Raw genomic sequence first — 24,649 nt, 5'->3', positions numbered from 1 at the left:
ATCAGATGGCATTTCTAAGGATCTCATTTTTAAATTCTTTTTCACTACCATCGTTTGCTTAGTCTGGATCAGTTTGAAGCGGTCATACGGATTCTGTGAGGCCAGTGCTAGGTAGCTCTATCTCCAGTGGAAGCCCCCAGCCCCACCCACCAAGGCAATAAACTTCAATTGTAAATCTAATTGTTAAGCGTAATTATCAATCAAACCAAATTTATTCATTTAATGACAAAAAATTTACTGAAATGGTTATTATTATTTAGAGCCTTTGATCATATCCTGCACTCGTGTCCCACATAAAAAAACTACTGGATGAGATGCCCATCGATAGTATAATTGTTTGCAACCAGTTCGAATAGAAGCAAGATGTCTGCATTTTCGTCGCTCTTTTCTGGAGCCACGATAGATAAAAAAGTTAAATCCCTTTTTGAGTCCTCGGCGGGCCCAGTGAGCAGAGACACGTTAAAGTCCACTAGAACAGTTATAGACATCCCAGAAGAGAGCACAACCCCAGAAGAATCTGCCGAGGCAGAGAAAAAGAAGAACAAGAAGAAGAAGAGCAAGAAGAGAGCAGAGGATGAAGAAGATTTAGAAGCCAAGTATTACAGTAAGCTACTCGAGGAGAACGAGAGGGCCAGGACAGAGAATGAGGACAAAGAGGTGAAAGAAGCTGTGAAAGAAGATTCCGAGGAAAACGTACAGGAAGATAGTGATGAAGTTGTTGCAGAAAAGAAGGTGGATGAAGAAGGCGAGCTGAGCGATAGTGGAATCGAGAGCGAAGCGGAGGAACCCTCAACGAAGAAGAAGAAGGAGTCCGCTGCGAAAACCGTTGATCTCAAAGAAGAAGAACTAGATAAGGCTGAAAGGACTGTTTTCGTTGGAAACGTTCCGAATACCGTGGTTACTTCGAAGAGAGCTTACAAGAACTTCAAGAAACTCTTTCAGCAGGTTGGTTCAGTCCACGCCATACGATTCAGATCGATTGCCTTCGATGAGGCTCTCCCCAGAAAGCTTGCTTTCGCCAAAAAGGCGTTGCATACTCTCAGAGATACCGTAAATGCCTATGTTGTTTTTAAAGAAAGAGAACCCTCTAGGAAAGCATGCAGCAGACTCAACGCTACCTTATTCGAGCATCACCACATCAGAGTTGACCATGTGGCCCACCCAGCGCCCAAAGACAACAAAAGAACTATTTTTGTGGGTAACTTGGATTTTGAAGAGCAAGAGGAGAAGTTGTGGAGGTACTTCAATAAGCACACGGGCGACGACGTGGAGTCTGTTCGTGTTGTGAGAGACTCCAAGACCAACCTCGGTAAAGGGTTCGCCTTAGTTCAATTCAAGGACACACTTTCTGTAAACAAAGCCCTCATGCTCAATGATAAGCCCATGGATACTGAGCAGACAGAGGTATCAGGTGGCGAGAAGAAGAGTAAGCCCAGGAAGCTCCGTATTCTGAGAGCTAAAGCCAACGCAAAACCTTCAGTTTTATCCCCTAACCATGTGGACAACGCAAGAAAACTTAAAAAGCCCAAGGCTAGACTCACGGACGAGCAGAAGACAAAGTTGGGTCGTGCAAGAACGCTTTTAGGTAAGTCTGATCGTAACTCGGCAGGACAAATCATTGTGGAAGGAGCTCGTGCTACAAAGGGGCAAAAGATTGCAGGTATCAAGGGTCTCAAGAGTGCCAAGGGGAAGGTGAAGAAGCCCAGAATCACCGACCGGTCTACAAGGTTTAAGAAGGACAAGCAGGCAATGGCGACGCTTGGGCAGAAAGAGTGACAGAGCGAGGATATGGCATCAATATAGACGAATTGCATAAGGGAATGAGGTGTAGGAAAATGGCAGACCAATTGCATCAGCAAGAGAAATCCAGTGAAATGTTATAGTGGAGGTGCCAATCTTAACAACGTTTGAAAGTACCATCTAATTTTGTGTGGTAGCATAGCCAACTTTGTGTCTCAGAAACACTTCTTGATTCACTCCAGTAACTAATTTCGCAGCCATTGGGCGGAGGGGAAGCCACAGAGCGGTCACCAAAGTTGTCAAAGACTTTGACATAAAAAAGGAAAAAAGTGTGCATTATTAAATAAATTCCATTATATACGACTTCTACTTCCTCTTATCTCTCCCCTTGATTCCTCCCACAACCGTGTGGGTTATCAACCACAGTCTACGTGCAGGCTGATAACGAAGGTTCCGTGTACGGCTCCGCGTCATATAAGTAGGAGGCGCTTTTCTCAGTACTCAATTTCAACACTGAATCCTACCTTCTTTTTTTATAATGGGCTCTGCTACTTCAAAGGACGTCAGAGATGATGTCTCTGTTGAAATTGTGAACGAGAAACAAGTTTATAAAGAATCACCATCTTCAGCGGCTGCTTACTTGCAAAAGTTATCTTTGGACGTATGCGACTACCTGAACGACTTGAACACTGAAAACATCAAGAAGTGGGACGCTGATTTGAAGTCTGACCCCAAAAACAGAGTAGTACAGAACGCGTTTGCCCAACACAGTTTGGGAGACATAACTAAGAAGAGAAACGTTGACTTGACATTAGGTGACAGGTACCTCTTCAACGTGGAGGTGGATCCCATTGGATCGCCCTCTTTCTTGGACAACCAGAAATCTTCTGGAAGGTGTTGGATTTTTGCCACCAGCAATGTGATCCGCACCCGTGTGATCAAGAGGTACAACTTGGACCCGGCTGGGTTTCAAGTTTCTCAGGCGTATCTCTACTTCTACGACAAGTTGGAGAAGGCCAACTACTTCCTTGAGAACATCATTGACACTGCCGATGAGCCTCTTGACTCGCGTTTGCTCCAATGGCTTTTTGCCGGCTCCGTTAATGACGGTGGACAGTGGGACATGATATCTAACGTCATTGACAAGTACGGTGTGGTGCCCAATGAGGTGTTTCCCGATAATGCCAATGCTCTGTCTTCGAGTGGGTTGAACGCCGTCTTGGCAGACAAGTTAAGAGAATTTGCTTTGGTGTTGAGGGAAATGAAGGAAAAGGGTGCTCCCAAGAGGGCCATTTTGGCAGCCAAGAATAACTTTAACAAGCAAGTGTACCAGATTATTGCCCTCTTTTTGGGCTCTCCAATTGGCCCCAACGAGAAGTTCACTTGGGAGTACAAGGACAAGAATGGCAAGTTTCACAGCGTCGAGACTACTGCAAAAGAGTTTTACGAAAAGCACGTTGCCTACAATGTCACGCAACGCTTTTCCTTGTTGAACGACCCAAGGAATGAGTACAACAAGTTGTACACCGTTGACCGTTTAAACAACGTCTACAACGGCAGACCCATTGAATACGTGAATGTAGAATTGTCTGCGATGAAGAAAGCTGCCATTGCAATGTTGAAGGACAACGAGCCTGTGTTCTTTGGTTGTGATGTTGGCAAGTTCTTTGACGGTGCCTCTGGCGTCATGGACACCAACTTGTTTGACTACGACTTGGTGCTTGGTACTGCTCCTAAGCTCACCAAAGAGGAGAGATTGAGAACTGGTTCTTCTCAGATGACACATGCCATGGTCATTGCTGGTGTCCATTTGGATGCTGACGGCAAGCCCACTAGATGGAAGGTGGAGAACTCGTGGGGTGATGAAGGCGGCAATAAGGGCTGGTACTTGATGTCTGACGATTGGTTCGACGAGTACGTTTTTCAGATTGTGACGTCAAAGAAGTACACAGAGAGATCACACTACGAGCTCTGGAAGAACAAGCAATACTCTGTATTGCCTTACTATGATCCTATGGGAGCGTTGGCCTGATTTTGCAGGCAGCCAATGACTCGAAACTTGACGTTGGAACATTAGCTTAACCACACATCATTGACGACAGTGACTAGAATGTTTAGTTATGACTAGAATGAATTTACAAAGATATATATCTCGCGTGGTGTAGTGCAAAGTGTATTGTGCCAATTGGTGGTAGTAGCAGTTAGTGCAGTATCAACAAGTAGTATAGTCTCACTTTTCGAAACCTTCACCTCAACAATCAGCCCTATTCAAAAGGACACTCTACCCCCACAAAGTATGGTGGGCAAACCAATTTCTCAGAGCACTACTGCTTCCATGTTCCCGCTGCTACAGCAGCATAATTTGGACAAGGAGTATGCTGAGCTCATGGAAAGACTCAAGTCGGCTCTGTCCACCTCAGCGTTACATGAATTGATCCACCAGATCGACCTCCAAACAAACAACATCGACTCCGATTTGCTGCGGTTGGTCACTGTGGGATCAAAGAAACATATGGCGGAAATCTCGCTGTTGGAGCTTTCTCGAGCCAAGTTGTCTGGTGCCATAGCCAACTCCAACGATTTGACCAAAGTGTTCACTTCAGCCAACGATTTGGGCCATTCACTCACATCAAGGATAAAAGCCTTGGATAGGGAAATCAGAAACGTTAACTCCACGTTGTTGTTTGTGTCTGACGTCCAGCTCCTCAAAAACAACATCAGCCAGACCCAGTACGCCATAGAGAAGGGAGATTGGGATTTGGCAGCCAATTGCATCCATATAATCAATCATAAACTTAGTCCGAAGCTTGTAAATGGAAAGTTTGCCCTGGTGACAATCCCATCGTCCGAGATTCCTGAGCTTCCTGCTCCTACCGTGAAGATGTGGACTGAGCAGCTAACCCAAGAATTCCAGACACGTTTCAACGACGCAGCCAAAGCAAGGTCCGTGCCAGAAATCACGAAGTACTTTCAGCTTTTTCCTCTAATTGACCAGGAGGAAGCCGGACTTCAGTGCTATTCAAAATTCATTTGTTCAATCATTACTGATACTTCACGAACGTTGATAAACTCGGCGACAAAAGGCGAAGCGAGACTGGGGATATACGCTACGGTTACACAGAATCTTTTTGAAAGCATTTCGACCATGTTGTCGCTGCATACGCCCTTGATTAATAAATACTACGGAACCTCGTACCCAGACGCAGTGGTGTTCGTGGTGTCCAAGATCCAGCGTGAAATCGATTCCCAAATCGGATTGATTGCTGATACTTTCTACGACGTTAACAGAGTCGACAAGACACTTCAGGATATCAAGCTACATAAGTTCACTGAACTTTCGCGCCGCTTCTCTGACCATTATCAGCAGCCTGAGCACGAGGAAAATGATGTATACGACCATGACATCGTTCCACTTGTGGAGATCGGCGACTTAATTCACGAGTTTTCTAGCATATTGCACCATTGGTCATTATACTGCAAGTTCATATCAGCAAAGTATCTCAGCAAGAGTCAGTCCCAACAGGACGTGCTTGAAGTACCTCAATTGCTCAGCTCGTCCCATTTCAACAAAAAAATTCACAACAAATTCTTGCCTGCTTTCGAGGCGCTATACACATACTACTTACGTCGCTCATTTGAAAAGGCCATCACAATCGAGGAGGTTCCAGATTTAGACGCCTTCTTGGTCACCACCGCGGAATCAAAGGCCCCCGATCAACCCGCTGTATCATCTGTCGTAGAGGATCTCAGTTTGATCTTCCACAATACTTTGAGAAACATTCTTGAGTCATCACAACCGTCCACCGTCAAGCACTTTGTCACGGAGTGCTTTAAAGTTCTTCGAACAGATTTTCTTGATGGCTTCATTCGCAGGGCTCTCCAGGATAATCTGCCAAGATACAACAAAACGCTTTCCCTAATATCGGCTCATAGCACAGTATTAAGCGGCAGCGTCAGCCCCTCAGTTTCAAGATCAGGCACTCCAGCTCCTGAGTCTGTGAGCGGGTACTTTAAAGGTGCTTCCTCTGCTTTTGGTAATATAGTAGGCACCGGAAGCTCAATGGTGACGGGGTCTGCAGGGGGTCAGCCAAACGAACCAAAACTTGTCAACTACGTTGTTTATCTTAACACAGTGGCCACTGCACAACAATTCATTCATCAGATTGTGGAGAATACTACTCAGCGTGATCCACAATACATTAAGAACAATTTTCCTTTTGGTATGGATGGAGATAGGATAAAGAACATAATACGAGGAGATATTTTGGAGCCGTTCACTGCCGCCACAAACGATGTGGTGAGACAGTCCTTGCGCAATTTCTACAACCAATCCATGAAAAACAGGCTTGCAAGCATAGTGAACGAGGCATTCTCTGATCACAACGACACACGTTACATGGCGTACTCCTCAACCATATTAAATGATCCATCGAGTATGATTAAGTTCAAGAACTCATGGGGAAGCATGATCAGTCCCTATAGACAAACAATGCACAAGACATTGGTATTTAATAAGTTGCTCAGGCTTCTTGTGGTTAACCTTGCCAGCATGATAGAAAAAAGGTTGATGGTGGCACTCAAGAAATTCAAAATCAACGAGTTGGGCGCTTTGAAGCTCGACAAGGATGTCCTGTTCATTATCAACGAAGTGTGTGAGGATGACTACGAACTTCGAGAAAAGTTCGTGAGACTTACGCAGTTGGTGCTTCTTGTGGGAATGGACGAGGAGGAATATCAGCTTAACTCTTTCAGTAAACTGAATGAGGAGGAGGAGGATGAAGAGGAAGACAACGATGTTGGCATCAACTGGGTCTTGACACCGCTAGAGAGGAAGCAAATTCGCCGTTTCCGCTGTTAGTAGGACTCTACAATAATAACTATACATAGTTTTCGTCAACCGTCAATTGTAGCTATTTAGGTGTGATTTGCAAAGGCATATTTAGCTTGCTGGAGCAGGGGACTCAGTTGTTCTCACCACATCAGTAATAGGCTGATCATAAGATATCTTTTCAAGCTCTCTTGTCTCACCCTTGATTAGCTTCTTTACTTTACTTTCCTTGATGATGTTTGGATCGTACCGAGGATGACTATAGTCACATTCGTAGCCCTTAGGGCAAAAGCCAGTCAAATACATCGGGCACATGATTTTCCTAACATGTCTGTTTGGACACTTGGGACCCTCAGGACAGAAGCCCTGTTCGTACGCCTGGCACTCAGGGATCTTCTGCTGAGGATCGATATGCAAATATAAACACTCTTGTGTCTGAGTACAATACCCGTTCTTCGAGTAGAAGAGACACTCGGGCATCTTTCTCAAGTTGTACTCGTGAAGAAACTCACAGTGATCATTTTTCTTACAAAGCCCTCGAAGCCAATGTTTGCACACGATTTTGTTGTTGTACATAGCAGGAACATGCTTGTTGGGACATAGAGGTCCATTGGGACATGACGAAGGTTGGCTGGGTCGGTAGAACTGACACACGGGTCTGTCGGGATCTAGACCGAAAGAGTACTCACTGCGAAGGAAATCCTCAAACTTGAATCTCTTGTTTCTCGTGTCAGGGTGGATGATAGGGTCGAGTCGAAGCATGGGGGAAAGTAGGGTTTGATTGATTAGAAATGATGATAGATCAAGGTATATAGTGGGAGGTAGATCACGTGACAGAGATCGAAGAGAAACCCATTGTACCAAACAAAACAAAACAAATAAAAAAAAAAAACCAACCTGTTCATTGATCTAAATTACGAGCCCTGAAATTACCGATTGTTATAATCGCTTATTCAGAAGTATGAGTTGTTTGTTGGAATACATAAGGGCGAGTGCGACTCCGCTTGTAGATAGTGTGCTCCTCAGTGTTAGAGACACCAATCCCAGTTAATGGCAAGGCCAAGTTCCAAATAGCTTCATGCTTTCGAGGCTGATATACTTTAGAAAAGGGTTTAAAGCTTATGGGTGTCGTAATTAATGGTTGCCAGCTCTGCAGTTGAGGTGCCTTAAGATTGCAAAATGATAGGTAACACTCTCAGGACCCACAGAATTCACTACGTAAAAAACTTACAGAGCTCACTCAAAGTTTATGTGCCTGTCTTGGAACGTTTAACATCTAGATCCAATCTTCCTATGTCCTTTACAACCATTCTTGCAGCCATCTCTCAAATAACTATTTCGCAGCCTATTGATAACAGTTTCCAATTGCAGTCAGCACTAGTGCATTGCCATCTACACATTCATCGAGCCTGAAATTATGAAGCCAATGAAGACCCAGGAATAATGGACCTCCGCCTCCGCCATTGACTCAGGAATCACTTATGACGGCACCTGGCCAGGGGCCATCACGAGGTTGGGTCATCAGGTGATTTCTGAGCCAAGGGCTACTTAAATAGGCAGGTTGGCTGCGAAAAAACGCTCTGGGAGCACTCTTTTAAGCACACTTCCTCAACATACACTTTAAACTCTTATACCTCCGTCTCCCACTCTTTCTTGTGGGCGCATACTATTTTGTTTTGTGGGCTCGTTCACTAACTTATCGAATCGCCTCCATGTCCACCATGGCAGCTACACGCTACGACGCTGTTGTCGTTGGCTCAGGCTTGGCTGGACTCACGCTGACGCTTTCCCTAGCACAACTGGGGTTGAAAGTGGCCCTCGTGGAGAAAACAGACAAATTGGGCGGCAACTCAATCAAGGCCTCTTCGGGAATCAATGGAGCCCCTACGCGGTTCCAAGAGCCCGGAGATTCCGTGGAGTTGTTTGCTCAGGATACAATGAAGTCAGGCAAAGGACGGTCCAAGCAGGAGTTGGTGAACGTTTTGGCCAACAACTCTGCCGATGCTGTCCACTGGCTTTCGGATGAGTGTGGCGTGGACTTGAGTGCCGTGGCACAGTTGGGTGGCCATTCGTTTGCTAGAACCCACAGGGGCAAAGGATCGCTCCCACCTGGATTCGCTATAGTGTCAGCGCTAATGAAGAAAATCGAAGGAGCAGACAACGTTGACGTTTTGAAAAAGACTACATTCAAAGGGTTTAGAAAGCATTCAGACTTCACAGCTGACGGTATCGAAGTGGAAGACGGCGAGAAGAATAGAAGGACACTTCTTGCCAATAACATCATCCTAGCCACCGGCGGCTACTCGGCCGACTTCACCTCCTCGAGCCTTCTTCGGCGCTACAGACCTGATCTTGTTCACTTGCCTCTGACAAACGGACAGCAGACCACTGGCGACGGCCAAAAAATCGCCGAGTTGCACCTCGATGCCGACCTAATTGACATGGACGCTATACAAATTCACCCGACAGGGTTTGTTCAGCTCAAAAATGAGGAGACTATTAATAGTAAGTGGAAGTTTCTCTGTGGAGAATTGATCAGAGCCATCGGCGGTATTCTTCTCTCTCCCAACACAGGAGCTCGCTTTGTGAATGAGTTGACCACGAGAGATAACGTCACTGAAGGGGTGTTTCAACATTGTGCCAACGATAACGGCCACGCAGTCTGCATTATTGCCGTCAGCGAGGAAGATTATATTAAGGCCAAACCACATATTGACTTCTACATGTCACAAAATCTCATGTTCAAAGGTGACGCTAAGGACGTCACTACCAAACTTGCGGCCATTGCTTCAGGAAGACTTGCGCCTGAAAAGATCGAGCAAGGTTTGCGCCAGTACAATGAAGCCATTGGGAATGATGATTTGGGCAGGCCCAGTTTCGGTAACCCATTTGGCACCCAATTCTACTACGGGTTTGTCACACCTGTGCTTCACTTTACTATGGGTGGTGTATCAATCAATGATAAAGCTCAAATACTTACAAAATCAGGTAAGCAGATGAAAAATGTCTTCGCTATAGGCGAGGTGAGCGGTGGACTTCATGGAGGCAACCGACTTGGTGGTAGCTCGTTACTCGAATGTGTCGTATTTGGACGGAAAGTCGCCCAGCAGATTAGTGCCTTGTATTAATGCATAGTGAATTCTAATAGAACATCTAAAAAGAAGCCTCCATATCGAGACTCTCCGCCTTTCCTAGAGCCTCAAGATTCTCCTTGGAGAGTTCCTGGGGCAGGAACAATCCGTCCAAATTGGCCGGGTTGGCCTGATGGGGGTTTGGAAGGTCCTTTGCCGTTGGGATTCTAGGTTTGCGACGCTCCTTCTTTTCTTTCTTTGCCCTCAGTTTATCTTCTGCGGGCCCACTGACAAACTCCATCATGGCGATTCTTCTTCTGACGCCCTCGTTCACCCAGAACTCATTTCTGTATAGCTCCCATCCCTCTCGGATATCAGTGTTGAACGAACGAGGTAAGAGAGTCAATTTCACGTCGGTTAGGCCGAACCGTGGCTGGCACTGCAGCTGAGCCGAGACCAAAAACACCTCTAATCTGGAGTTTGGGTTCTGTATCATAGATGGGTAGACAGTGTGACAGCTTCGTAGACACATAGTACACAAAAAAAGACCTGCCTCTCGTATGAGGTCGACAGTGGTGTCGGTCATGGAGGTTTTTATCTTGACCAAACGCAAATTGAGTTGGCGCAAGCCTTTATTTGTTGACGAGAGAAACTTTCTCGGAAGAACAATTGTCTTTTGGTACTCACCAGATAAGTGGTATAGCATCAAGGTCACAGAAAGCGCTAGAAGCATGAGCTGGAGCAGCACTCTCACTGAGGCGCTGTGGTCATTGAAATATAAGTGATGAGAAATGAATGCAATTAAAGAGCAGAGAACTGCCAAAAACGTCAAGTACTTTCTTCGAAGCGCCCGTTGTTGCATAACCTGTTGTCGAAGACTCTCTTCCAAGATAAGCAAGTTCCGAAATATTTTGCCTGCTGCTGGAGTCAGCGTGTAACCGCTTCCATGAAGCTCTGAACGGTGAGACTTCTCCAGAAACACATCCAGGTTCCTAGACTTCCTCCTTACTTTCTTTTTCTGTTTCGGCAGAAGCCCCAGCCCCAGCCCTGGCGTAGGCGCTTTCCCCTTCTTCTTTCGAGGCTCTTTCGCCTTCACCAGCTGTGATTCCAGCTCAGAGGCACTCGAATAAACCGTGTTGCCCAAATCTTTGCCTCCATCCGACTCAGAGCCCACTTCTGACGGAGACCATCGTTTTTCGTCGTCCATGGCGATGGAACTTAACGAGCTGCCGTGATTGAGCTGAGGCAGGTCTGAGAGCATGCCGTCGTCGTCTGAACGAGGCGAAAGCTCTAGTGTCTCAGACATTCTGTGTGGTGTTGAACCTGACTTGAGTAATGTGGGTTTTCGTGGGTGTTGATATCTGGGGTAAATTGTACGAGAAGTTTTTTTACTTGTTTAGTGCACACTGCTGGCTGAGGAACTATCGGTGGTAGATTGACATAAAATAGGTTGTCTAAGAAACAAAAAAGTAAAAAAAAATAAAAGTAGACTGTGAAATGGTGACTATGAAAGTTGAAAGTGCCGCCGATCTCGTTGATGACGGCTTGTATTCTACTTGAGTCAAGCTGTGTACGGGTTGCGGGCTGTGGGACATATCCGTATATAGTAAGGCTTGTGCGAGGCTGGAGGAGGAGACACAGGTTGCGATTGAAGTGCCTGGACACAATTCAGAGGTATTCTTTTTTATTTTATTTTTTTTATTTTTTATTTTTCCAATCGAGGTCTGTGTTCATCGAGAGTGAATTCTAGGAAAGCTTTTTCGCAGCCATTCTGAGAATGTGATAGCGCAGAGAGAGCACACTGGCAATGAAGCTTAGGATGAAAAAGGTGTGCCTTCTTATCACGAAAAATAGGGAACAATGAGAAAGATAATGTACGACTGTCAGTTTTCTGGCTCTTTTCTGTAAAACATTTATATATTCACCAACTTTTAAGTACTTTCAGGAACAGCCTGCACATGCAGTCAAGAATGTTTAGTGTTTTGCCAGGAGTTCTCTAATGGAGAAGCAAATATCTAAAGCTTTGAATTTTTTGTATGCACGGTGTTAAAGAGCTAATGAATGTGCGTTTGTGTGTCTTTTACATCTAGTTGAACGTTCGGAGTCTTGTTGTCCACTACCATAAGTACATATAACATGACACTTGAGAAAAAAATTAAAGGAGTGTCAGGCAACTCGTAGTATCAGTGAAAGATACAAGAGAAGAAGTAAGATAATAATCGTGGTGCTCAAGTTCCATCACAGGCCTTTCAGCTCCACTTTGCGTGTTTTCGCAGCCATTCTACACTAAAGTACGTCGCTTACTTACGTCGTAGTAACCTTCGGACCGCTCAAACATGTTGGCAGATATTGACTCACAGAAAATTTGATCAGCTTCTTTTTTGTGCCAGAAGCCACTAAAAAATTTATACAATCTTTGTTCGTCAAATCACGCTAACGTAACCCTCTTTTGCTATGGCCTGCATCGAGCCCTACGTGAATCAAGAAGCTTCCAGCTATCACTTTTTGCAACATGTCTTTGAAAGAGCAAAAAGAACAGTTCGTCTCCAACCTCAATGGCGGCCTGATCGAGGAAATTTACTTGGTAACAGGTGTAGCATTAGCTGGCTACGTATCACATACAATTTTCAAGAAGTACCTTCTTCCGAGCCTAGAATGGGCTCTGCACGGCTCCCTCATGTGGGAGTTCTTCTTTGATGAGCTTTTGCTCCTTCAGGCGATAACTGTGTTCAGTTCAAGGGTGGATCGCGTGTATCTTCACTCGTTGGGGCTCGCATTGGTGATCTTCGTTTATGGAATGGTGAAGAAGAGCGTGAATAAGTCGAGTAAGCGTGAGTCTTCGAAAAAGACTGAACCTCCCAAAGAGTTCCTCCCCATCAAGTCCTTCATCACAGCGTATAGAGCACATATGCTTGTCATCACCAACTTGGCCATTTTAGCTGTGGACTTCCACGCGTTTCCTCGAAGGTTTGCCAAGGTCGAAACCTGGGGTACCTCACTAATGGATCTTGGAGTGGGCTCTTTTGTGTTTTCCATGGGATTGGCCAATTCTCGTGCCGTTATTAAAAGGAAGCTTATAGTTGACAACAAGGGCATTTCTTACGGAAGATTGCTTCTACACAACACCCTGAAGGCGTTACCAGTGCTTGCGTTAGGTTTGATTCGACTCGTTAGCGTCAAATCCTTAGAGTACCAAGAACATGCTACTGAATATGGCATCCACTGGAATTTCTTCATGACTTTGGGGCTTTTGCCTATAATGTTGGGTATTCTTGATCCGATATTGAACATAGTCCCCAGGTTCATCGTTGCTCTTGCCATTGGATGCATCTACGAATGGACATTGAACAATACTGGCTTGCTTACCTTCATTTTAGATGAGTCCAACAGACAGGAGTCACTTTTTGCTATGAATAAAGAGGGGCTCTGGTCCTTTTGCGGGTACCTCAGCATATTCATCTTTGGTCAATCTTTTGGCTCCTTTGTTCTAACTTCAAAACCAACTCCAAATAATCTTTGGGGATCATATGCCCGTGGCAAGGGAAACAAGTATTTCACGGTCACGACAACTCAGGGCTTGGTAATTATGACGGTGATCTCTCACAGCTTATTCTACGTTGCAAGGGAATCTTTTCACACGGGCTCGATTTCTCGCAGATTAGCGAATCTTCCCTATGTACTCTGGGTGGTCAGCTACAATGCCGTATTCTTGTTGGGCTACAACATGGTTGAACGTTTCATTGGACCTCTTAAGCTGACGGTGCTTGATGCCATCAACGCCAACGGCCTAGCGATTTTCCTTTTGGCCAACTTGCTCACCGGGCTTGTCAACATGACCATCAACACATTGGAAGTAAACGAGGCAAAAACCTACGCTCTTTTAATTGGTTATGCGCTTACATGGACCTCAGTCGCTGTTGTGTTGCACAAGTTCAAGATATACATCAAACTCTAAATGGTTGCAAAATGCGACATCAGAAAACGAGTGCATGAGTCGGACATAGAAAGCCCAAATGTTTTTTGCATCATATGCGATCAAGCATGTCAGAGACGTCTAATTACGCAAAAATTCATCTATCCGATAACGTTTCTTGTGAAAAGTGTCGTTGCTCTTGTTATACGAGAAGCTGCAGGAACACGCAAACTTGCTTATACCCTTATACCCTTGCACTGTGCACACCCGTCCACCAAAGGGTTACCTACCCATTTGTTCCGTCGTACCAGCTTGGAGTGGCGATCTCTGTTTGCATCTAGAGCACTAATTACACCACTTTCTTCGTTGTACAATGGCACTGTCAGCTTCGTGGACATCTTTCCTCAAGTCCATCACCTCCTTCAATGGTGACTTGTCCTCCTTGACTGCGCCTCCATTCATCCTTTCACCAACCTCCCTAGTTGAATACTCTCAGTATTGGGGTGAACACCCGGATCTCTTGTTGGAGCCTAACTTTATTAGCGGAGGAGAAACTAAGGACGAGGAGCAGTCCAATGCGGTTAAGAGAATGCTTGCAGTGACCAAATGGTTTATCTCCACCTTGCGGTCGCAATACTGTTCTAGAAATGAGAGCATGGGTTCAGAGAAGAAGCCTTTAAACCCATTCTTGGGTGAAGTTTTTGTGGGATCGTGGAAGGATGAGTCTAAAGAGCAGAAGTTTGGCGAGACTGTGCTCTTGTCGGAGCAAGTGTCTCACCATCCTCCTGTCACAGGTTACGCTATCATCAACGATAAGAACAATGTACTTTTGCAAGGTTACAATGGCATTCGTGCCACAATTAGTACTGCTTCAATTAGCGTGAAACAGTACGGACATGCTATTTTGGAATACAAGGATCTCAAAGAAACTTACTTGATCACATTACCTCCCTTGCACATTGAGGGGCTTATCACTGCATCGCCTTTTGTTGAATTAGAAGGCACCTCATACATCCAGAGCTCCAACGGTTACTTAGCAGTAATTGATTACTCGGGGAGAGGTTATTTCAGCGGCAAGAAGAATACATTTAAGGCTCGCGTTTACGCCGATAAGCTTGCTAGCGCTGATAAGGAGAATGCTCTTGCCACCATTTCTGGCCAGTGGTCCGCCAAGTCATACATCGCCAAGGGTAACGAGAAGCCTTCGAGCAAAGGGGAGTTGTTCTACGACGCATTAGCCAAAACCCCCGAACATTTGCATGTGAAGCCAATAGAGGAGCAGCACGCATTGGAGCTGAGGAAAGCATGGAGAAAGGTTGCAGACGCTATTCGCAAGAGCGACTACGACTTGATTCAGGAAGAAAAGTCTCTAATCGAGAATGAACAGAGAGAAATGAGAAAGCAAGAGGCTGCGTCGGGGATCAAGTGGCAGACTAGGTGGTTTGATTGTGTCGACCTTAAAGATGGCAAAGCCGGGGACGATCCTCTCTTAAGTTTGGGAAATATTGCAAGCTTATCTGTGGACAATGTGCCTTCAGGCACGCTTCGGGGGTCAAAGAAGGAGAATGGCGAGGCCAAACACTGGAGAGTGAACTTGGAGAAGTGGCACAATGAGAAGGAGATTAAGATCTAGATGGTGTATCAACACCGGTCCTGGTGGGGTCTACACAGATATTCGATGGAGTAGTAATACAGGCAAATTGAACTAGTTTAGTACAATTAGAGACATCTAGAGCTACAGGCAGGTATCAATTATGGCTTGAGAGAACGGGTGCAAAATGGTGGATTGCGAGGAGCTGCTTCTCACGTGCCCAATATTAGGGCTGAAACACCGGGTACACGTGACCACGTCTCCAATGTATCAAGGGAATCGTCAGATTGTCTGCAGTCCTGCAAGTACCGCACCTCACTATAGAGAAAAAGTATGTTAGTGAGAGATAGTGAAAAGTTAGAAAAGTCTCGAGCTTCCTGCAGTACCGCGAGAATTTTTCCTACCACAGTGAGAAAAAGTTTTTGAAGATTTCTTCCTTCCTCCCACCAACCACTGTTCAAACTACCAATGGCTGAATCTCACAGATTGTACGTTAAGGGTAAGCACTTGTCCTACCAGCGTTCCAAGAACGTGAACCACCCTAACACGTCGCTCATCCAGATCGAGGGTGTCTCCAACACCCAGGATGCCAGATTCTACTTGGGTAAGAGAATTGCCTACGTGTACAGAGCCCAGAAGGAGATCAGAGGCACTAAGATCAGAGTGATCTGGGGCAAGGTCACCAGAACCCACGGTAACAACGGTGTTGTGAGAGCCAACTTCAAGAAGAACTTGCCTCCAAAGACCTTCGGTGCCTCGGTGAGAATCATGTTGTACCCATCCAACATCTAAGCACTTCGAACGAAGTTCTTAGTGTGCATAAGACGTTCACCCGTAAGGGCGTCGAGTGCTCGTGACGGGCGGGAGATGTTGATGTGGAACGAAATATCTGCAAACTTGCTGGCTGGCGTTGCCAGCGGCGTGTATAAAATTCCATAATAAAGAAAAGAGAAATGAATGTGTAGATAAAGAGATATAATGAGGCTGACTGAAGTGAAATGAGTGACTTGGTTATATATTAAGGATTATTGTGGAGATGAGATTGAGTTGAACAGACGTCGTAATGTGAGTCACTGTGTTAGATAGAGGGTGTGAAAGTGTACAGTAATATATACAATCACACTTAGTTTATGTGGTCAAGAGGCCATGAATCTGCTTGAATGAGCTACGAAATGTGCTCATTTTCGTAAATTGCATTTTCATAATCTCTATTTGTATTTGCATTTCCACTTGTGTCTTCAGTATACGTGCAAGTCAGACAATTGAAGTGAATGATAGCGGAAAAATTGAGGAATCCTGTCAGACACATGTGACACCGCCTGGAAGAAAAGAGGAGATTTTTGCAAATATTAAACCCTCCTCTAAGGCATTGGAATTTTGCTTACAGATTTCTTTCGAATTTACCTGCGGTCTGGTGCTCAACTCGGTACATCGGCTTGTCAATACGTATATGATGAACTATTGAAGGTTAAAGAATCAATCTGAGAGATTTGATACATGGCCAATAAAGTCTACTCAGGATAGCTTCGTTTTTTTTTTTTTTTCTTTTTTTTTTTGTTTTCTGCTTCCACTTGCCTGCTTTGTTTCTCTTTCTCGGTGACTACTCTTTCTTTGATGTAGTTAATGGCTGCGAAAAACGAATAGTTCCTGACACCTGGTGCTGAACAAGAAAGTGAGGGCCCACTAAAATCGAGAATGAAGTCCCAATCTCGAAGCTGTTAACAAAAAAAAAAAATAAACCTTTTCTTTCACACGTCCTCAGAATTTCTTTCGGAAAGTAGACTTCAAGTGAAAATCGTACCTGCCATTGGAAGTGACTTCTACTACAAGAGAGTGTATACGCTGAAACAGATGTTCAAAGGAACCTAAGCAAGTTTTGCATTTTGATATTTTGAGTCACTGAAGAGACTATAAATCGTTATTCTTTCTAATTCTAACTTTTTTTCTCTGTGTTTTAGCCAAGAACTACAATCTCTTCCTCAGGTTTTCGCAAGCGTGCTACCTTCCCATGAATCCTCCCACTTACCGACTGCAAACACATAAGCCTTCAAAAGTACTCAAACTCACCTGATATAATTGGGCTGTAACAGTAGACGTTCAGTATTTCCCCTTGTGCCTCTGAAGGAACACTCTTATCAGCCGTTCACCGACTCGCCTGAGTCACGTGCGCTAACTCCAGCAAAGCGGGCCATAACCCTTTTATAGAGCACTCTGTTGTTGTTCAACAATATGGCCGACACAAACACAAAGGACCTTGGGGCCGAAGATGGCCAGCTGGCCAGTTTAGTTAATTCAAATAATGGAGAAGTCATAGAAGATTCGGGAAACCTTCCGCCCCTGCAGCTCAATGGAAAGGACCCAGCTAACGAGCCAGCAGAGGAAGCTGCTGATGAGACAACAAAGGCTGAAGAGCATTCGGTATCAAATGGTGCCCTAGAAGAGGAATTGGAGCAGACGAAGCAGGAAAGAGATGAGGCCAAGCGACAGCTAGAGGCGATTATAGGGAAGCTTTCTGGAATGAAGTCAATGTTCCAGAACTACAAGGCCACTCAGGAAGAGCTCAATGAGCTAAAGGAACAGAGCAGTCAGTGGAGCGAAAAGCAAACTGAGCTTGAACTGGAAAACTCCAGGCTTGAGGAGTCGGTAAAAACACTAACGGAGGAGCTTAAGAATCTCAATAGCGAATGTGATAGGCTCAGTGCAAGTGATAGCGAGGCTCGGAAAGAGTTGCAGTTGAAGGAGCAGGAACTTCAGGATGAAAAGTATAGGCTTGAGAATGAGCTCAGGGCGGCGCAGAAGGCTGCTAGTGGACAAAAACTGGAGTACTCGGAGCTCTCCCTTGCAAAGGAGGAGCTTGAGATGGAGAACAGAAATCTCCGATCCATAATCGACGAATTGAAGACAAAAGTAGCAGACAAGGAGGAGTCAATACAAAAACAGGGGAGAAGGACCGATGAAGTTAAAGCAGAGTATGAGCAAAAGTTTGACGCTCTTCGACTGGAATTGGAAGAAATCAAGGGGAAGAACGAGGCGTTGACAGCATTGACAGAGAAGGAAAGAGACGAAAAAGAAGAGGTGAAGAGGCAATTGGAACGAGTCCAGGAAGAAGCCAAGCAGGCGTCACAGGAGGCCCTGGAAGTCCAGAAGCTCAAGGACGAAATCCACAGCAAATCGATCATTATTGGCAAGCTAAGACATGAAGCTATCATCCTAAATGAGCATTTGACCAAATCTCTCGGAATGCTCAGACTGCAGCTGAGTAATGAGGACAACACCATAGACAAGGAGCTAATTTCCAACGTTATACTAAATTTCCTTCAGATTCCTCGTGGGGACGCCAAGAAGTTCGAGGCGTTGCAGCTTATTAGCGTGCTTCTAGAATGGGACGAACAGAGGAAAATACAGGCTGGACTCGCCCACGGGTCAAACAAAAATAAGGGAGGCGACAGCAGAGCAAGAAACTTTGTTTCTTTGTGGACAGATTTCTTGGAGAAGGAGTCTACAAAAAGCAATTTGGGGTAGTAATAATGCATGGAAGCGTGGAGTCGATGTAGACGTAATGGTACTATTTTAGTGGAGAAGTTGGTTTGCAGGATTATGGCTAGCAAGACAAATGGCTGCGAAAAGTCATTAAGCATTTTAGGTTACATGAGGATTTGTAATGGAAAAGTAAACTCGACAAAAGAAGCTGAAAAATAGTGAAAAGCAAATTGCAAGTTATATATACGAGGAAAATATCCCAAGAAGGACCATATGATCAAAAAGATCTGAACGCTGACAAGATCATGATTTTTGACGATCAGAAACACCAATCCGAGCAAGCTCTCGATAAGCGAGCTTTAGTGACAAATCTATTGGCTGGCTTCAAAGAATATTGCTACACATTCTCGAAACACAAATAAAACCATCATTTCACTGAAGATATGCTCGTTTGTTATTCTACAACGTTTCAAGGCCCTCCAAAGTACGGTTGTGAGGCGATTGCAAAAATGTCGTCGCTTGGTCAGTACTTGTAGCCCAGCTTCCCCAAGCATCCATACACACAGCCTAGAGATACAGCAAATCTGATGAGACCCAAATTTCTCTACCCAAAGTAAACACATTGATATAAGTTTCATCTTTATTCACCCAAGTTCAATGGAACCGACTTGACCCAGTCCGAAGCAACCACGACATTGTCACGTGTTACACTTCCGGCTTCTGACCCCCAATTGCATTATTCGATAATACCATCACTCTGTGGGGTCTTGTAGTCCAGATAATAGAGATTTGTTCTCAGAGAATGTCATCAATTTGTGGTTTTTGTCGAGATCATTGTTTGAATCACTCCCTTTCCTCCCCCACCTACTACATCACTCAGAGCGCGCAGAGAAGTAAATCAAGCGCGTACTTTTCAATTTTTGCAACACCCCTATGGTAGATATCCGCCAATTCTTCGGCGGCGACAAGAAGCCAGTATGTAAGAATGTATAGCAAACAAGAACATTGTCAATTGACTAACGACAGGCTCCCAAAAAGAGACTCGCTTCAGAAAGATCCTCAGAGGCAGCGCCTAAAAGGAGCAAGGTTGCACCAGAAACAAAAAGCAAGTACTTCGAGAATGACAGACTGAAGACACCCAAATCTACGGGGAGCTCAGCGAAGAGTTCGCCCAAGAAAGAGACCAAGACATCACCAAAGAAGGCGTCCCCTAAAAAGAAGGCCAAACCAACGTATGTGAATCTCGATTCGGACGCTTCGGACTCTGAAGACGAATTCAAGCCTGATGAAGACGAGGATGACGATGAGGATGATGACTTTGAAGGCAAGGACGAGGATGAGGAGGAGCAGGATGAGCACGAACTTGAAGATGACGACGAGCTCAGCATACAAGAGATTGTCCCTGAACCCAAAACAGCGAGACAAAAGCGTAAGAGATCAGAATCCCCTCCAGCAACTCCTAAAAAAGCACCCAAAAAGAAGCCTATAGCACCAGTCAAGACAGAGTCTTCGGAAACTCTTTCAGGCCCTAACGCAGAGGAAATATTGGCCCAGATCCCAAACGCTGAATTGCCTGATGATGTGGAGACCGGCGGTAAGATCAATTACTTCCAATTGAAGAACAAGCAACAGAATGTGGCTCCGCCAAGTGGGAACATTGAGCTCCCAGAGGCGGCACCTAATTGTTTGGGCGGCTTGACTGTAGTTTTCACTGGTGTGTTGCCAAATCTTGATAGAGACTCTGCCGAGGCCGTGGCCAAACAGTACGGTGCTCGTGTCACCAAGTCTATTCTGAAAAAGACAAGCCTTGTGGTGATTGGAGAGGAGGCAGGTCCCTCTAAAGTAAAGAAGATCAAGGAGCTTGGCATCAAGGCCATTTCTGAGGATGGCTTTGTGCAGCTTTTGGGCAAGATGCCCGCTGAAGGAGGAAGTGGCGCCGGCGCATTGGACGCAAAATTGAAGCGTGAAGAAGAAGAGCGTAGACTCGCCGAGGAGGCTGCAGAGGCAGAGGAAAAAGAAAAGGCAGAAGAGGAACGCAGAAAAAGGAAGGCTGCTGAATTAGCCAAGGCGGCTAGATCACAAGGCAGAGCCCCACCTTCACCCAAGCGAGAGATTCCCAACAGCGAGAAGTTGTGGACTGTCAAGTACGCACCTACAAGTCTCAGTCAAATTTGCGGTAACAAAGGCCAGGTGAAGAAGCTTCGTGATTGGCTCGCAAACTGGCACACGTATGCAAAGCAAGACTTCAAAAAAGTTGGAGACGGCGGTGGAATGTTCAGGGCCTGTCTAATCTCAGGTCCCCCGGGAATCGGTAAAACAACTGCTGCTTCATTGGTTGCAAAAGAGCTTGGTTACGACATTCTCGAAAAGAATGCGTCCGATGTGAGGTCCAAGTCATTGCTTAACCTGACAATCAAGAATGTGCTCTCTAACACCTCTGTCATGGGTTACTTCATAAACAGAGATGCCGAAGAGCACAGTGAGAACGAGAGAAAATTTTGTCTAATCATGGACGAAGTTGACGGTATGTCCAGTGGAGACCATGGCGGCGCCGGTGCTCTTTCTGCCTTTTGTCGTATCACCAAAATGCCTATTATTCTCATTTGCAATGACAAATCGCTTCCGAAAATGAGAACGTTCGACAAGACGACTTATCAATTGCCATTCAGAAGACCAACGGAAATGGAGGTTAGATCTAGATTGATGACAATCGCATTGAGAGAAGGTATCAAGTTAGATCCTAGTGTAATCGGTCAATTAGTTCAGGCAACCGGCAATGATATTCGTCAGATGATCAATATGTTGTCAACCGTATCAAAAACTCAGAAGCACATTAACCACGAAAATACCAAAGCCATTGCAGACAGCTGGAAAAAGCACACCGCGCTCAAACCATTTGCCATTACATCTGAGCTTTTGGGTCACGGCGGTCATAAGACACTCAATGATAAAATTGAGTTATACTTCAATGATATCGACTTCACACCATTAATGATTCAAGAAAATTATTTGTCCCCCACACCACTGGTTTCATCAGCAAAGGAGCATTTGGCAAGAGTGGCCGAAGCGGCCGATAGCATCAGCGAATCTGACCGCATCAACTCGCTCATTCGCTCCAGTGAGCAGCAGTGGAGCTTGCTTCCATTCCATGCGGTGATGTCTACAGTCAAGCCTGCAAGCTTAGTACAGGGCCGTTTGACCCAAATGCCTATGTTCACGCTTTGGCTTGGACAGAACTCGAAGGCATTGAAATACCAGCGCCTTCTTCAGGAATTGCAATACCACACTCGTTTGAGAACATCCACAAGCAAAGACGAGCTTCGGCTTGACTACGTTCCTGCGTTTGAAGAGCGTCTTGCAAAGCCTATGCTTCAACGTAACGAGGAAGGTATTAGTGAGGTGATGGAAGTCATGGACTACTACTACATGACTAAAGAGGACTACGACAACATTTTCGACTTTGGAGTAGGCAACAATGCCGGCAAACTTCTCCTGAGAATGCCACCTAAAGTCAAGTCTGCATTCACTCGTAAGTACAATGCAGCACAGCACCCTGTGGCCATTTACAAGACGGGAGACTCGACAAGGGGTCAACCACGCAAGCAGCAGGTGGACTATGAAGATGTTATTGAAGACGACACTGTCAAGGATGAGGAAGAGCCAGAAAGTACCGAAAGTGATACGATCGATGTAAAGAAGGACAAGCTCATTAAGGCAGTGAAACCAAAGAAACCTAAGGCGGCCGGAAGCAGCAAGAAGGCTCTGCGCAGCAAGAAGTAAGAGGATCAAATGAGGCAAAATTGACTAAAGCTTTGCCTCGAAAGCGAAAAAAAAGAAAGTGAAACAATGGTCTTCTGGAAACAATTGTGAAGTGGAAGAAGCGGCCAAACCGCACGGTGCCTAGACTCTGCTTGGGCGGAGATGGAAAAACGCCTACTGGGCTTGAGGACTATTAAGAAAAAAGAAAAAATATTAGGCAAGAAAATAATATAACGAGCCAATCGACAGACTCCGCCGCCTGTCAATTTATTCTCCGCTTTCGCCTGTCTTGGAAACGGTTTGCTGCGCTTGTCGCCTCACATTGGTTTCAAGATTAATCCGGGGACCTCCAATGCTCGCAGGGGGACGAGGCGCGGCGGTTAACACTTGGGATGCTGTTCTACCCATTGGCCAATGAGGAGAGGCAATTGTTGAATTCTGAGTGGCAAGGTGGGCAAGCCACTTTCAAAGAGACAATTGCCGTATCTCTTCAACCTCTTAAACTAGTGTGGGCTGAAAATTACGATCTCCTCTCCCACAGGTGCCATTGAGCAGCCATGCCTGTGTAGTGCAGGACAGGGGAAGAACGCGAAATTTTACCGGGGCCGAAATTACAAGACTGAGTGAGGCCACTGGATCTACAAATATTTCTTGCTCGCATCCCACGAACTACTTTTCACTTCCTTTTTCTACTCATTGGTGATGTTGGAAGGGAGTCCTTTGTTCAACATGCCTGTATCTCAGAAGCAGCCGCCGCAGCTTCTGATTCCTTCACCTATATCGATCACTCCGAACGAAAGCGTCAGCACCAACACCAACAACCCAGCAAAGTTGGCGCTGGCGAACGTTCCTGGAGAGCCAGCATTGCCCATAATACCGACACAGAAACTGGGGCCTCGCCGAAAGCCGCCTCCCATTGATTTCTCGAAAATTGACGGATCGCACTCGTTTAGTCCTCAAAGTGATAGCCCCGACCACCTCCATCAATCGGGGTTACCGCTGAACTTAAAAGCCAATGTCAACTCCACAGCTCGCATTGGAGAGGCGGTGAAAAGTCACACCAACCAGCAACGGGTGCCACACCAACAAGCACATCCAGCTCAGTCACAGTACCAACAATACCAGCAGCCACAAGCACAATTCAATCTACATAACCTGCGACCTCCACACAAGCGTAAGAGTCTCGATGACCTTACACCAGACGATTGGAACAGGTTGGCCAATACTCAGCAGATCACTGAGTTGGCTAAGCTCGGAGAGGGTAACGGCGGCAGTGTACTGAAGTGTTCGCTCAAGAACGATTCTCAAGTGTTTGCTTTGAAACTTATAAATGCTGATCCAAATCCAGATGTACAGAAACAAATCATTCGTGAGCTTCAATACAATCGTCTGTGTAACTCTCCAAATATCGTCAAGTACTACGGTACTTTTATGGTTGAAGAACAACTGATGATTGGCATTGCAATGGAGTACATGGGCGGTCGCTCCTTGGACGCAATTTACAGAAGGGTGATCGAGATTGATTCGTCCAACCGAATCAACGAGAAAGTGATGGGCAAGATTGCCGAGTCGGTGTTAAGTGGGCTAAATTACTTGCATCAGCAGCGTATCATTCACCGGGACATCAAACCCTCAAATATTCTTCTTGACAAACATGGGAACGTTAAGATCTGTGATTTTGGCGTTTCAGGCGAGGTTGTAAATTCTCTTGCAAACACATTCGTTGGTACACAATACTACATGGCCCCTGAGAGAATCATGGGTAAGCCATACACAGTGAGCTGTGACGTTTGGTCTCTAGGGCTCACTCTTTTGGAAGTAGCTCTGGGACGCTTTCCCTATCACATCGATAGCGAGATGTCACTAGGGCCGATTGAGCTTCTATCGTTAATATTGGAGTATGAACCGCATTTGGAGGATGTTGAGGAGGAGGAGATCTTCTGGTCGGACTCGTTTAAGAATTTTATTGACTACTGTCTACGCAAGAATCCAGAACAAAGACCGTCACCGCTGCAGATGCTCAAGCATCCGTGGGTGGTGGGCCAGCTGCAGGTGAAAGTCAGCATGGACAGATTTGTGAAGAGATTATGGGGAGACAATTTGGACTAATATAATGGTGGAATAGCATAGGGTAAATAATCGTGAAATGAAATTAGGCATCTACGCTGTAGGAGAGAGCAGTTGAATGATGTTGAGACCTCGAATATCGCAATTAGCCTAACAGACTATGTTTGAGTAAAAACCTATTATCCTAGTATGTTTTCTGT

General features: G+C 45.4%; 12 protein-coding genes across 12 annotated transcripts; 10 read left to right on the top strand and 2 right to left on the bottom strand. All coding sequences in view use genetic code 12, as the record gives it.

Annotated features, from left to right (window-relative positions):
• Positions 1–363: 363 nt before the first annotated feature.
• On the top strand, positions 364–1,776 carry CJI96_0003228 (uncharacterized protein; the record flags this gene model as incomplete). The annotated part of the gene is made up of 1 exon (XM_029032947.2): positions 364–1,776. One exon carries the CDS (start codon positions 364–366, stop codon positions 1,774–1,776), a length of 1,413 nt encoding a protein of 470 aa, XP_028893262.2.
• Positions 1,777–2,278: 502 nt separating this feature from the next.
• On the top strand, positions 2,279–3,772 carry LAP3 (bleomycin hydrolase; the record flags this gene model as incomplete). The annotated part of the gene is made up of 1 exon (XM_029032948.2): positions 2,279–3,772. The coding sequence occupies one exon, from the start codon at positions 2,279–2,281 to the stop codon at positions 3,770–3,772; it is 1,494 nt and encodes a 497-aa protein (XP_028893263.2).
• Positions 3,773–4,036: 264 nt separating this feature from the next.
• On the top strand, positions 4,037–6,598 carry COG4 (Golgi transport complex subunit COG4; the record flags this gene model as incomplete). The annotated part of the gene is made up of 1 exon (XM_029032949.2): positions 4,037–6,598. The coding sequence occupies one exon, from the start codon at positions 4,037–4,039 to the stop codon at positions 6,596–6,598; it is 2,562 nt and encodes an 853-aa protein (XP_028893264.2).
• Positions 6,599–6,679: 81 nt separating this feature from the next.
• Positions 6,680–7,330, bottom strand: YTH1 (cleavage polyadenylation factor RNA-binding subunit YTH1; the record flags this gene model as incomplete). Its single annotated transcript, XM_029032950.1, has 1 exon — positions 6,680–7,330. The coding sequence occupies one exon, from the start codon at positions 7,328–7,330 to the stop codon at positions 6,680–6,682; it is 651 nt and encodes a 216-aa protein (XP_028893265.1).
• A 959-nt stretch (positions 7,331–8,289) lies between these two features.
• OSM1 (Osm1p) lies at positions 8,290–9,696 on the top strand (the record flags this gene model as incomplete). Its single annotated transcript, XM_029032951.2, has 1 exon — positions 8,290–9,696. One exon carries the CDS (start codon positions 8,290–8,292, stop codon positions 9,694–9,696), a length of 1,407 nt encoding a protein of 468 aa, XP_028893266.2.
• A 25-nt stretch (positions 9,697–9,721) lies between these two features.
• Positions 9,722–10,945, bottom strand: SPO7 (Nem1-Spo7 phosphatase regulatory subunit SPO7; the record flags this gene model as incomplete). Its single annotated transcript, XM_029032952.2, has 1 exon — positions 9,722–10,945. The coding sequence occupies one exon, from the start codon at positions 10,943–10,945 to the stop codon at positions 9,722–9,724; it is 1,224 nt and encodes a 407-aa protein (XP_028893267.2).
• A 1,206-nt stretch (positions 10,946–12,151) lies between these two features.
• On the top strand, positions 12,152–13,594 carry GWT1 (glucosaminyl-phosphotidylinositol O-acyltransferase; the record flags this gene model as incomplete). Its single annotated transcript, XM_029032953.2, has 1 exon — positions 12,152–13,594. One exon carries the CDS (start codon positions 12,152–12,154, stop codon positions 13,592–13,594), a length of 1,443 nt encoding a protein of 480 aa, XP_028893268.2.
• A 331-nt stretch (positions 13,595–13,925) lies between these two features.
• On the top strand, positions 13,926–15,185 carry CJI96_0003221 (oxysterol-binding protein KES1; the record flags this gene model as incomplete). The annotated part of the gene is made up of 1 exon (XM_029032954.2): positions 13,926–15,185. One exon carries the CDS (start codon positions 13,926–13,928, stop codon positions 15,183–15,185), a length of 1,260 nt encoding a protein of 419 aa, XP_028893269.1.
• A 426-nt stretch (positions 15,186–15,611) lies between these two features.
• Positions 15,612–15,935, top strand: CJI96_0003220 (60S ribosomal protein eL33; the record flags this gene model as incomplete). The annotated part of the gene is made up of 1 exon (XM_029032955.1): positions 15,612–15,935. One exon carries the CDS (start codon positions 15,612–15,614, stop codon positions 15,933–15,935), a length of 324 nt encoding a protein of 107 aa, XP_028893270.1.
• Positions 15,936–17,372: 1,437 nt separating this feature from the next.
• CJI96_0003219 (uncharacterized protein) lies at positions 17,373–18,665 on the top strand (the record flags this gene model as incomplete). The annotated part of the gene is made up of 1 exon (XM_029032956.2): positions 17,373–18,665. The coding sequence occupies one exon, from the start codon at positions 17,373–17,375 to the stop codon at positions 18,663–18,665; it is 1,293 nt and encodes a 430-aa protein (XP_028893271.2).
• Positions 18,666–19,556: 891 nt separating this feature from the next.
• Positions 19,557–22,403, top strand: RFC1 (replication factor C subunit 1; the record flags this gene model as incomplete). Its single annotated transcript, XM_029032957.2, has 2 exons — positions 19,557–19,598; positions 19,650–22,403. 2 exons carry the CDS (start codon positions 19,557–19,559, stop codon positions 22,401–22,403), a joined length of 2,796 nt encoding a protein of 931 aa, XP_028893272.2.
• Positions 22,404–23,111: 708 nt separating this feature from the next.
• On the top strand, positions 23,112–24,491 carry MKK2 (mitogen-activated protein kinase kinase; the record flags this gene model as incomplete). Its single annotated transcript, XM_029032958.2, has 1 exon — positions 23,112–24,491. One exon carries the CDS (start codon positions 23,112–23,114, stop codon positions 24,489–24,491), a length of 1,380 nt encoding a protein of 459 aa, XP_028893273.2.
• Positions 24,492–24,649: the final 158 nt, after the last annotated feature.

Source organism: Candidozyma auris, chromosome 3 (genome assembly GCF_003013715.1).
Source record: "Candidozyma auris chromosome 3, complete sequence".
Classification (NCBI taxonomy): Eukaryota; Fungi; Ascomycota; class Pichiomycetes; order Serinales; family Metschnikowiaceae; genus Candidozyma; species Candidozyma auris.
Note: the sequence above shows the minus strand (reverse complement) of the source record. Positions and strands in the feature narration are given on the sequence as shown.